The 12,794-nt window shown below is 37.6% G+C and overlaps 1 protein-coding gene across 9 annotated transcripts in view; it reads right to left on the bottom strand.

Moving 5' to 3' along the window:
• Window positions 1-12,794, bottom strand: part of PTN (pleiotrophin) — a 123,529-nt gene that overhangs the window by 18,163 nt on the left and 92,572 nt on the right. For all 9 annotated transcript variants that reach the window (XM_072652616.1, XM_072652622.1, XM_072652619.1 and 6 more), the window contains exon 2: window positions 168-283. In XM_072652616.1, the coding sequence (XP_072508717.1) occupies window positions 168-282 (115 nt within the window). In that variant the 5' untranslated portion in view covers window position 283. The remainder of the gene's footprint in view (window positions 1-167; window positions 284-12,794) is intronic.

The following is a 12,794-nucleotide window of genomic DNA, read 5'->3' as shown; positions in this document are numbered from 1 at the left end:
AGAAGATTTCCAAAGTCCTTCCAATTTTAAATCTCTGCCCCTCCTTGGGGCATTATACCCAAAAGGACTGTTGGTGCCTACCCTTTTGTGGCATGAAGGTCTTTGGGAATAAAGAGTGGTGCTAGCTATTCCACTTTCTCTTAGACCCAAGAGGATCTTTTACTTGCCTGGTTTCTCTTTCTTGCCAGCTTCAGCAATGTCCACAGCTGCCAAAATGAACATGAATGCCAGGAAGGCAGCTGCAAATTTTCGACGCTGCAGTTGCTGCTGTGGTGGCTGCATTCTGGGGATTAACAGAGAAACAAGAAGAAAGCAGTGTCAAGTGAAGTCAGAGAAGGGAGCTGAATGAACGCCATGATGAAAGAATTTCACTTTCCATTTCTGGAAGATTGGATCCACATGAGATTGGTATTAATTATATTTGCCCAATTTTCATTTTTTTTTTTCTCTAGGAGAGCTACTGAACCAAGAGCTCTTCTGCAATCAGCTAAGTATTTTCTTGCAGAATGCAATACACTCCCTACACATGACTTTACAGACAACCATTTGTTAAATAGCATTCTGAGACTGTAGAGGTGCTAATGAGAAAGGCTTCCTCCTTTTATGTTGCTTACTATCCAGCTAGTTCATTGGCAGAGAAATCAGTTTCATTCAAAAAGCATTGCTTATTGTGACTGTATGTGCGAGATGACATACTAGACAACAGAAATACAAACAGGAAAAAAAATACTCCTTACCCTTAAGGAGTTTATATTCTATTAGGAGAAACATGGATATCTCAATGACATCCACTCTGGCTGTTATCTTTCAGGTCTATTTATAAAGTCATGGCTCCTTCTGTAAACTAACCCAGACAATAGTATGACCAGGAAGTACTCTTATCTCATGCTGAATTACAGTCAACATGGTTCCATCTATAGTGCATTCAATTCTGAGTGAAAGGAGCTAAATTCAAATCCTAGTTCTCCCATTTACTACCTCCATTATCTTGGGCAAACTATTTAATATTTTTGGGTCTTGGCTGTCAAATGGGATAATTGGACTAAACGATTTTTATGGTCCCTTCCAGTTCTACAGGTCCAGGTTAATCATGGTATTTATGCTGATTGAGTAGTAATTCACATGTCTTTAAGAAACAAAATATATAGCTCATTTAAAGATAACATATTTATTTTGCATGTGGAGATATACATTTAGTCTCTAGAATCATGAGTACCATTAACATTCCTTGATGAACCAAACAGTGGAAGACAGAAGGTAAGAGGTGAGAAAGTAGCAAATCCATACTAGTTAACATTTCCATAGCGCTTTAAGGTTTGTAACCATCTCCTAGGTTATCTCACTGGCTCCTCGTAACATCCCTGTGAGGTTGGTGCAATTATTATAAATGAGGAAACAGATGCCTAGAGAAGTTAGGTAGTTTGCCCATAGTTACACAGCTAGTACAATGCCCAAGGCAGTGTTTGAGCCCTTCCTAACTCATGGTGCCTCCAAACTGCCATAAGTAAATTTGATCCCACCTATGGAAAGTAATTTAAGAGACTTAGGAGTCTATCCTTGGCATCCGTATTGACTACCTTGGGAACAGACAAGTCACAACCTATCTGGTTCCAGTTTCCTGTTGGTGAGATGCAACAATTGTTCATGTCTTCTCTGGTCCTCAGTTTCCTAAACCTCAAATGACAGCTATCTTTAGAGGTCCCTGTGATCCTCTTTTCTTCTCCACAATTTCAAGGGAAATCTCCTAAAGTAAAATAGGAGAAATATTTCCAATCCTTTTGGAACAAGAAAACTACTATGTATGTTTAAGTGCTAACTCTTGCCTTTCCCAAAGAGACAGGCAGACTTTGAATGTGTTCCATTTTAAAATGTCATCCAGAGCTTCATATGAAAAGCCCAGTTTACACTCTCATTTTTACTATCTTTCTCCAATGTATCAAAGACAAACACAATGAAAGACCTGGCCTTGCTAAAAATCCTTTAAATCCCGTGAGTTCCCACAGAAGAGTTCTCACACATGTGCAGAATTTGAAAGAGTTCCAGATCTCAGGGAGCTGAAGTCCCAAGGTGTCTTCACTCAAAAGTCTCATCTAAGGCCTGAAAGCACTGGTGGCAGCTGAGGATTGACAATTTACTGTTTCCCATATTCCTATGGTGTTTGTTCAGTCAAAGCCCATTCTGATCCCTGCTAATGTCACTAGCCAACAAAATTTTTTAAATCACCTACTCTTTATAGCATGTTGAAAATAAAAAGGAATTTATTCCAAACATCTTGGGATTAGGTCTAATAACTTGCTGACTCAACAGATTTGGTAGATCACAGAAACATGGATAGTCACACGCTACTTTCAAGCTATGTGTTTTTGTTTTTCAATTTTTAAAAATTTTGACTTAATGTTTTATTTTTCCCCAATTACATATGAATATAATGTTTAATATTCACTTTTTATATTTCGTGTTCCACATTCTCTCCCTCCCGCACTCCCTGAGAAGGGAAGCACTTTGATACAGGTTATATGTGTGTAGTAGTGCAAAATAGATTTCCATATTAGTCATATTATGAAAGAAAATACAAACAAAAAAAAGAAAAAGAAATTTTTTTTTAAAGTATGCTTCAGTCTGCATTCAAATTCCATCAATTCTTTCTCTGGAAATGGATAACATTTTTCATCATAAATCCTTCAGAATTGTCTTGGATCACTGTATTAGTGAGAATCAGCAACTCATTTTTTGACATTTAGAACATCTGATATCCAGCTTTGGAGACACTCAATTAATCAAATACTCCCCACCTCTTATCTAGATCATTCTTTGGTCTCATTCTGGTTCTTTAATCATAACACAGTTTGGTCACCCAAAGCCATAACTTTGTTATAATCTTTTTGATTGTAATGTTGTAATCTTTAGAGATTAGAAAGGCACTTTAGCAGAGAGAATATAGAGTAAACATAGTGACTGAGGAAGACCTGATTTCAAATACTACTTGTGATACATACCAGTTGTGGTACCATTAAAGGCAATGGCAGGTAGGTGGCAAGTGAACAGAGTACTTGGAGTCCAGAAGATCTGAGTTCAAATCTTGCCTTAGACATCTATAAATTATGTGGCCCTGGGTATGTTACATAGCCTAACTCCAGTTTCCTACTGTGTAAATTGTGGATCTTAATAGTACCTACCTTAAAGTGCTGCTGTGAAGATCAAACGAGAAAATACGTGCAAATACTTTTAGTATTATATTAACATAGCTTTTATTATTATCACAAAGGAAGTTGTTGTATTTCCACAACTCCATTTCCCAACAGCAATAAATCACAAGTTCCCTCCAAAAAATGACGTATTTAGGCATGACCCTTTTCCAAAAGCCTCCTATATGGCACACACTGTACTAAATGCTTTGCAAGTATTTTCTCATTTGATACAGACAACAACCTTGTGAGGTAGGTGCTATTACAATCCCCATTCTACAACTGAGGATTTCAAAGCATATTTGAGAGATAAATGACTTGCCCAGGATCACACATCTGAGGCTAGATTTGAACTTAGGTCCTCCTGACTCCGAGCCTCATGATCCATCCACTGTATCATGTAGTTGCTGTTGGAGCATTATGAAAAATAATGTGCCTTATAAAAACTGCCAGGAGTAGGGGGTACACAATTTGTGACCTCACGGTGAAGCCAAATGGTTCACATGGGCACCTAATTCTTGGCCTCATTGTGCTTTGATGAGAGGCACTGTGGTACGTGAAGGCAGCATGACTTTTGTCTAAAGCTCTCTGAACTGGAATTTGGAAATCTGGAATCTAGAGACCCAACAATCACTTGGTGAATATGTTACAGTGGGGATTCCTTTCACGAATAGGGGCAGGAGTAAGGAGGAAAAAGAAGTCATATGAAAGAATGCTTTTGCTTCTTGGATTGACTCAGGATATTTCAGAATCTGATAAAATGGTGGGCTTGTCTTGGGCTCCTTGACTAATAATAATGACATTTAAATAGGTATAATAACTGCAACCTCATGAAATAAGTGCTACCTTAAGGGAAAGACATTATTACCCCCATTTTACAGAAGAAAAAATTTATGCTTAGAGTGTTCAAATAACAAAGAGGAACCAGTGGTAGAATATGAACCCAGGTCTTCCTAAAGCCAAGTTTGTCACTCTGTTCACCACAGCAAGCTCCTTTGAGGGCAGGGTCTATGCTATATCTCTATCTTTGTATCCCCAGTGCCTAGCCTGATACTTTGCAGAAGAAACAGACTTCCTAAAAATTGAATTGAATTATAAATTGGTTTCCTGGAATAAGATACTATCTTGCTCCACCTAGTTTCCCTATATTACCTTGAGGCTCTATTCAGTAGAATGAGCAGTGAAAGTTTAGGAATCATAAAAAGCTTTCATATCCCTAACTATCTCACTCTTGGGATAAACCTGCCTTGTGATTTTATAGGTAAAGAAAATGAATCCTTGCAATGAAGCCTATTTGAAAGAAAGGAGCTTGGGGATTTAGAGCAGAATGATTATTTTTTTTAATCTCTTAAAAATCAAGTGAGCCAAAACAATAGCCAATTAACGGGCCCAAAGCCCGTTCTACTAAGTAAAGGAGTAATTAGTTTAGTTGTAGATAATACTTCCCCTTGCTTAGGATATTTGCATAGCTGATTGCATGTTTGTCTCCTGCACCAAAGGAAGGCAAGAGCCGCACTGCATATGCCTTAACCCTTCCTGCTCCCCAAATGAAATGATGCTAGAGGACACTTGGAGCCCCAGGTATTCACCCTTGAACCCAGTAGAAACATGCAAACAGTATAATTCAGCTGTCATTCTTACTGTCTGCCTAGCCTTGAGAAAGTCATAACTTTCAGGGCACCCTTTACTTAGTAAATTCTAGTGATTCCCAATCATCTCTGAGACCAAATATAAACTCCAAATATAAAACTCCTCACAAATTGGACCAGTCCTTATTTTATAGGCTTATCGTACCTGATTCCCTTCTATACACTCTATGATACAATAATCTTGACCTCACTGCTCCTCACACGAGATACTCCATCTCTCTTCTCCATGCCTTTGCATGGACCATTGTTCTACATGCCTAGAATGCTCTACATCCTCACCTTTCTGGTTTCTTTCAAGACTCATTCTATCAGCTTTCTAAGGCTTTTTCCAAATCTTCACACACACTCACACACACACACACACACACACACACTCATTTACTCATACACCAACTGTTAATGCTTTCCCTTCCAAGGTTACTATTTATCTGTTTTATGTTTATTTTGTATAGACTTAGAGCAGTTAAGTGGCACAGTGGATAGAGCTGAACCTGGAGTCGAGAAGACTCATCTTCCTAAGTTCAAATCCAACCTCAGACTTGGCTATGTGACCCTGGACAAAGAACTAGATCCTATCTGGACAAGAAACTTAATCCAGTTTCCTCATCTGTAAAATGAGTTGGAGAAGAAAATGGCAAACCACTCTAGTATCTTTGAGAAGAAAACCTCTAAATGGGATCACGAAGAATCGGACACAACTGAAACCAGTAAACAGCATAAACCTATACATAGGTCAGCCCTATAATAAGGAGTAACTCTTTTAGGGTAAGAAGTAGTTTCTCTTTGCCTTTCTATTAGTGTTTGCCTAGCACAATACCTTGCATTGGGTAATACTTATTTAATGATCAGTTCTGAATTTTCTCATCTATTAAATGCAGAAATTGGACTAGATAAATTCTAAGGTCCTTTCCAGCTTTGAATCATGATCTATAGCCCCAGTCTTCAGGGATGAGCATTATTCCAGATAAAAGCAAAATTATATTTCAAAATAGGAGATCAGTTAGTATTCTCAACAAGGAGGCATAACACATAAGTACTGTATAATCCACTGGGAGAAATGGATTAATCCAGAGAAAAATCTAAAGACTCAGATAAAAATAGAGACAAAATTGTGGAAAATCAAATTGAGGATTTTTAAAATGTATTTTATGAATTTTTTCAACTTAAGGAATTTCAAATACTTCAAAATGGATATCAGAAGACAGAGAAGATTGCTAGAAGGTCCAAGAAGGACTCTCTGTCTCTTTAACTGTTGCTGGACAACAGTTAAGGAGAGATTAGAGTATATACGTACATACACACACTCTGTTTTGAGGTATCAGAATGTACTCTGCTGAGATTAAATCTGTTTAAGATAGGATTGGGTAGTTATACCATTGATGTGAAGGGCTTTGTAAAAGTTTATTACACTGTGAAAAGACCGATGTTATAGAAACAGGAGACACAAAGTCAGTATATCATCATGGAGTCTAGGAAAAAGAACAATTACAACTGCAGTACAATTTGTCCCCAGTAGGAGACTGACTGCTTGGTACTTAATAGTTGTACCCCCTAAAACATTCCCCCAAAATGATAAAATCATAAATTTATAATAGGAATGAATCTCAGATGTCATCTGGTCCAATCTCCTTATTTTATAGATGAGGAAAATGAGGTCTAGAAAGGGTGTGCCTCACCTTGATCAATGCTAATCCACAATATCACTAAAGCATTATAATCTGATTTCAAAATCCCAAAGGTTCACCTTCATTCTACTTGGTGAATTAGCCAGATTGACAAATTGGATGTTTGCTAACTATCTGAGCTAACTCCGGAGCACCAGTCACATTAACTTACCTGAGTGTCCGTCTTCTTATTATTACTATATTATTTTGGCACATATGTAAATATCATACTTAAGGAATTGGCTGCCCCTTGTAACATTATTTTCCCTTAAGACACCTGCAATCAGTGTAATAGGGAAGACTTGTGCCATAGGCACAAGACAGCCATAGTCTTGATGAAGAAGTCTTTCAAGACATTCTACATAAGTATGTCATGGAATTATTGTTTTTCTTGTTTAGTCACTTATGTCTGATTCGGTGACCCTATTTGGGGTTTTCTTGGCAAAGAAACTGCAGTCATTTGCGATTTCCTTCTGTAGTTCATTTTACAGATGAGGAAACTCAGGCAAAGAGGGTTAAGTGAAGTACAGCAAAGATGTAAGAGACATTATTGAGACATCAACTCTGTATTGGATGTTTCTGCAGGTTTATCTTTGTCAAAAGAGAAGGTTCAGTCTGGAAGGGAATGGGAAATAACTGAGGTGTAAAAACAAAATGCATCAACAAAATGTAGACAGAGAGAGGGAAAAAGAGAGAGAGAGAGACAGAAAGAGAGAGGGAGAGAGAGAGAAAGAGAGAGAGAGAGGGAGAGGGAGATGGAGAGAGGGAGAGAGAGAGAAAGAGGTCCAGTGTTAGAAATTGTTTGGCCTTCAGATAGGATTTAATCTCTCTCTACTATCCTGATATTGGATGTCTGCCCTTTAGACCAAAGGTATCAAACACATGGCCTGATATGAACTTCAGCAATCTCAAGTGTTGCTGAACCAGAGTAAAATGTAATTGGGAAATATTTGACAGAATAAATAAAAATACAAAAAAACATACAATATTACCCTGAAAATTAAATTATATGTGGCCCACAAGGATCTTTATTATGGATTAGTGGTACCACCTCTATTTGAGTTTGACCCCACTGCTCTAGACCAGAGATGCCAAAAACAGGCTGCCATGTGTCTGAGTGCAGTGAGAACCAGTAATTGATTAAAACTGAGTAAAATGTAATTGAGTAATAATTAGCAAAATAAGTAAAAAATACAACATAACATAGATAATGTTAAAATGTTTCTTTCTAAGTTAATATATGGCGAGCAGAGATTCTTATGTGCGGTTTAGTGGCCCCCATTTCTATTTGAGTTTATTCCCACTCCTCTAACTCTGTCAATCAAGGTAGTAAATCATACTTCGAATCTGAACTTGACCTGTTTCTCTGACCATTAGTTCAGTAGCCGACAAGCATTCTCTGGCTATATATTACTATTATATACCAAGCCAATGCATCTGATCCAAGATTCCCTAAACAATAACACTGCACTCATGCTCTGAGACCATGGCATGTACTTCCCTTGGTGTATTTTGAAGCATACCAAATCATTTTACTCAAGTTGGATTAGGCCTATGTGAAAACAACCAGTTTCTAAATGTATGAGGTGAGAGAATGAACTCTAAAGCAGAACGAACCAACCCTGAAGCTATCAAATTTAAAAAATGAAAAGTTGGGTCAACTTTTATTCAAAGAATTCAAAGCTAATTCTTTTAAAATAGAATTTCACCCTCTACTACCATGTTTAAGGTTGACTTTTTGTTTTGTGCAGTTAATTTATTAATCTTAACAATATCTATTTTACTTGTAACTTTTCAAAATGCTTACAAGGGATCATGAGAACTTAGTGATCATCCCACCCATTATCTTATTTTATTGGTTAGACTTGCTTTGGTTCCCAAAGTGGAACAATCAAGGGAGGAGATTTGGTTTGGTTTGGTTTGGTTTGGTTTGGTTTGGTTTGGTTTTTAATGGTGCAAATTTAAAAAAAACCTTAAAGGGTTAAAGAAAGTAGATTTCTATGGGAGTGCTGCATAATTTTTTTTTAAAAAGGGGCAGCAGGTCAAATAAGCATGGGAACCTCTGGGAGAATGGCATGGCTACTGAAATCAAGGTCATTGGTTTGATCGTCTGCGTACTGCCCCTTTAAACTGATTATCTCTTCTTCTAGTATCTTCTAAGACTGACTTATAACATATATCAAGCTAAATGTTTCCAATCAAGAGTTTCATTACCTAAGATCATGAGTGACATGCCTGAATTCTCCAATCCCATTGCCCAGAAGAGATCCAATGTTGCCAACAGTTAACAGAAGTACCATCTACTTGTGATCGATAGAAGCATTAGGCACATAATGCTGAAGGCATATAGCAATCAACCTTCGTTTATTGTCTGCTATGTGCCGAGCACTGCACTAGGGTAAGGGGAGGGAGAAATACAAGCACAAGGCAGACTCTGTAGTAAGGAATTCATATTATAATAGGTATTTAGTAATGGTTCAAAACACATGCTTTAAATGCACCTTGCATGCATAAACACACACGTACACACAACACCAAATATGGCATTCCCAATAAATGGCAAATCCTTTCATGAGCTGTAAATCATGTGTAATATCTTTTTTATATAATGAGATAATCTATGTAAAGTCTTTCTGCAAACAAAAAACCTATATAAAATTGGTGGTAGTGGTGATAGCAGTTAGAGGAAACATGGTGTGATGAATAAAGAACTGATATTTAGTCAGGAAGATAGAGATACCAGTTCTACCTATAACAGAAACTGACTATATGGTTATTGAGAATGACACAACCCTGACAGCTATCTAAGATGATAAAATCAAAAAAGTTGGCAATCTGCATTGGTAAAGGAGGAAGAGGAGGAGGAGGAGAAGGAAAAGAAGAAGAAGAATGAGAAGAAGGAGGAGGAGGAGAAGAAGAAGAGGAGGGAGAAGGAAGAAGGAGAAGAAGAAAGAAGAAGGAGAAGAAGAGGAAGAGGAAGAAGAAGAGAGAAGAAGAAGCAGGGGAGGAGGAGGGGAAGAAAGGAAGGAAGGAAGGAAGGAAGGAAGGAAGGAAGGAAGGAAGGAAGGAAGGAAGGAAGGAAGGAAGGAAGGAAGGAACGAAGGAACGAAGGAACGAAGGAACGAAGGAAAGAAGGAAGGAAAAAGAAGACATATCAGTAATAATACTACCCCAAGGACCTTGTCATGCCTGCATACCATAAGCATTCAATAAATATCTTTGATTGCAAGTGAATTGAATTTAAGTGAGGGAGGACTGTGCAAAGTCACCAGCCTCTTCAAAATGAAATGCTAAATATCTGATATTAAAATCCGATTTTTATTCACGAAAAAAATGGTACATTTTTCAAATACTTGTGGAATTATAAATCCCTTTGTATTTGTGATTTCAGAGATGGATGACCAATCAGATATGTCTGAAGAAAACTCCTTCCCTCCCTAAAATACCTGGATCAGTTCTGCATAGCCCTGTTGTGTGGAAATAATTGGAAGACTAATTCTTCAAATGGAATAATTGGAGGATTGACCAGGGCAATAAGGGACCTCACATTCATGTCATCCATCCTTACCCTCTTCCTGCTAGGCCTAAAGATGACCACACCCAAACCTAGGACCCAGTGTTTTGGATGTGCTTTTTAACCGTTGTTTCCTCCTCACCTTCCTCCCCTCTTCTATGACATCCTAAGCATCTAAAGTAAAGTAACTTCCCCTATGTGAGATAAAAGTGTCCGTAAATAAAGGCTTATGGCTATTTAGCACTATTGATGGCTTTGTTTCTTTTATGGAAATTTCTAAATCCTCTCACACACACCCCCACACACACATACAGAAATAGCTGTAACAAACTGGGACATACACACACTTCTTACTTCACAGGCTTGTTGTAAGAAAAGGACCCTGCTGCCTTAGAAATGCTATAAAAACATAAGGTAGTAGCAGCAGCAACAGCAGTAATAGTAGTAGTATCAGAAATTTTATATAGACAGAGGCAAATGGACTGAGAATAAGACCTAATACAGAGACCAGTAAGGAATCAATAGATGGCTTTTGATGCTGCTGCTGCTAGTTGTATATCATATAAGACACTCAGCTTACTAACCCATTACAATCTACTTACCTCTAAATCTAACAAATGTATCATTCTCTTCATCATTTGTGATTCTGATTTAATTTACCAACAGCATCTAGCTACAATATAAGGTTTTCCCCATCCTTTCCTATAAAGAGCTCGATGATTATCAAATATTGACAAACCTATTTTCTAGGGCTTGTCATCAGTTAGGTGAGACAATCTTTTCTTTAGGCATTAAGTCATGGAATCACATGGTTACTTCTTCTCCCAACCTCTGGCACTTTACATTCCTTGCATTAAAAAGGCCACCTCATATATTGTATTATTCAGTCATATCCCAGATTTGATATTTTGAATCACCTGAATACTTCCTCCCAAAGATTTCTCATTCATTCAACCTTCTTTTCTTCCCTTTCTCCCTTCCTCCCTTCCTTTAATCTTTTGTTTGTTCCTTCTTTCCCTCATTTTTTCCTTCTTTGCTTCTTTTCTCCCTTCCTCCCTTCCTCTCTTCCATTCTTTCTCCCCATCTCTCTGTCTTATCAGTTAGTTATTTTGCTTGTTAAATCATACTTTTATACTTCATTTTCTATTCTCAAAGAAATTACTATTGAGCCTGACCATAAAATCATGGGATCATAAATTTAGAACTGAGAAAGGGCCCTTAAAAGTCAACTAGTTCAACTCTCTCATTTTAGAGATGAGGAAACTGAGGCCCAGAAAGTTTAAGTGACTTGCCACAGATCACACAGGTGCCCTTGACAGAAATCACAGAAGAAGGATTTCTAATCCTAAATCCAGTGTACAACAAGCTCTCTGGAGCAATGGATAGAGAGCTGGGCCTGGATTCAGGAAGACCTGAGTCCAAATTTGGTCTCAGACACTTGTGTGACCTTTGACAAGTCACTTAACCTCCATCTGCCTCAGTTTCCTCAACTGTAAAATGGAGATGATAATAATAGAACCTACCTCACAGGATTGTTGGGAGGATCAAATGAGATAACATTTGAAAAGCACTTAGAACAGTACCTGGTCTATAGTATGCATCTAATAAATGCTTATTCTGTTCATCCATCTATCCATCCATCTTGCCATCCATCTTGCCATTCAGCCAGTGTACCATGATACCTCTCTGCACATTCTCTGGTTATGCTCATTTCTCTGAATGTTCAGCTGAATATGTGTCACTATGTGAACCCAATACCCTGTATGTTCATCCACATACACAAGATCTGCAACCTAAATTGTTCAACCTGAGAACTAAATACTGTACTCTAACCCAGGCTAGACAAACCCAGAAATACAGACATGGAATTAGTAACACTTAACTTCAAAGTATAAAAAAAAATCACAACCTTCAACTTTAGGAAATGTCTGATTTTCTCCAAGAAAAAAAAAACCAACCCTTGATTTCATTTAGTCAAAGCATTTCTCTTCCCTTTTGCTATCTGAGTTTGTAATTTAGTGGGAAATCTGTTTAGACTGAAAGCATGTGGCCTTTTTACCTCTGCTCCCTATTAATCTTTGCAAAGATGCGTGGGCCTCTATTTATTTTTCTTGGAAATTGCCTCTCTACTTCAAATGAAAATCTCTGAACACCAGGGAAGAATGAAGAAATGAAAGAGAGAAAATTAAATCAAGTGAAACAAGTATTCTATGTAAATGGATTTTGTTTTCAATCCATGAGATGATGGTGATGTGAAGGTATGTTTATTAAATCCTTTTCGGGAAGCTAAATTAGTTTAAAAGGGACAGAACTTGACTGCATGCCTCTTTGCTGCTTTGATTCATTACAAAGAAAAGGCAACCTTTGGGACTCGCAACAACTTTGGGAATAGAGGACTTTGAGAATGTCTTCTCACCTTAGTGGCACTTATTAAATCTTTCCTTATCTTTTAAGAGTTAGCTCAAGCTCCTGTGCACTAGCTCTAGCCTTTGCTCTCCCTCCTTTGAATTTATGTCAAGTCTCTGTCATTCATTTTATAAGCATCATATCTACTTATAAACATTCCCTTTGGTCTGGTGGTAGTATTACAGTGAAAAGAATTCTGAGTCTGAAGTCAGAGGACATGGATTTGAATCCTGGTTCCTGTGTACTATTTGGGTAACTCTAAGCAACTCACTTAAGTTATCTTGACCATAGCAATTTCATTATTAAAAACAGATTACCTTCTAAATCCTGATCTTTGGTATCATTCATTATCTTTATACATAGCTGTCTTAAATAA

Source organism: Notamacropus eugenii, chromosome 3, assembly GCF_028372415.1.
Source record: "Notamacropus eugenii isolate mMacEug1 chromosome 3, mMacEug1.pri_v2, whole genome shotgun sequence".
Classification (NCBI taxonomy): Eukaryota; Metazoa; Chordata; class Mammalia; order Diprotodontia; family Macropodidae; genus Notamacropus; species Notamacropus eugenii.
Note: the sequence above shows the minus strand (reverse complement) of the source record. Positions and strands in the feature narration are given on the sequence as shown.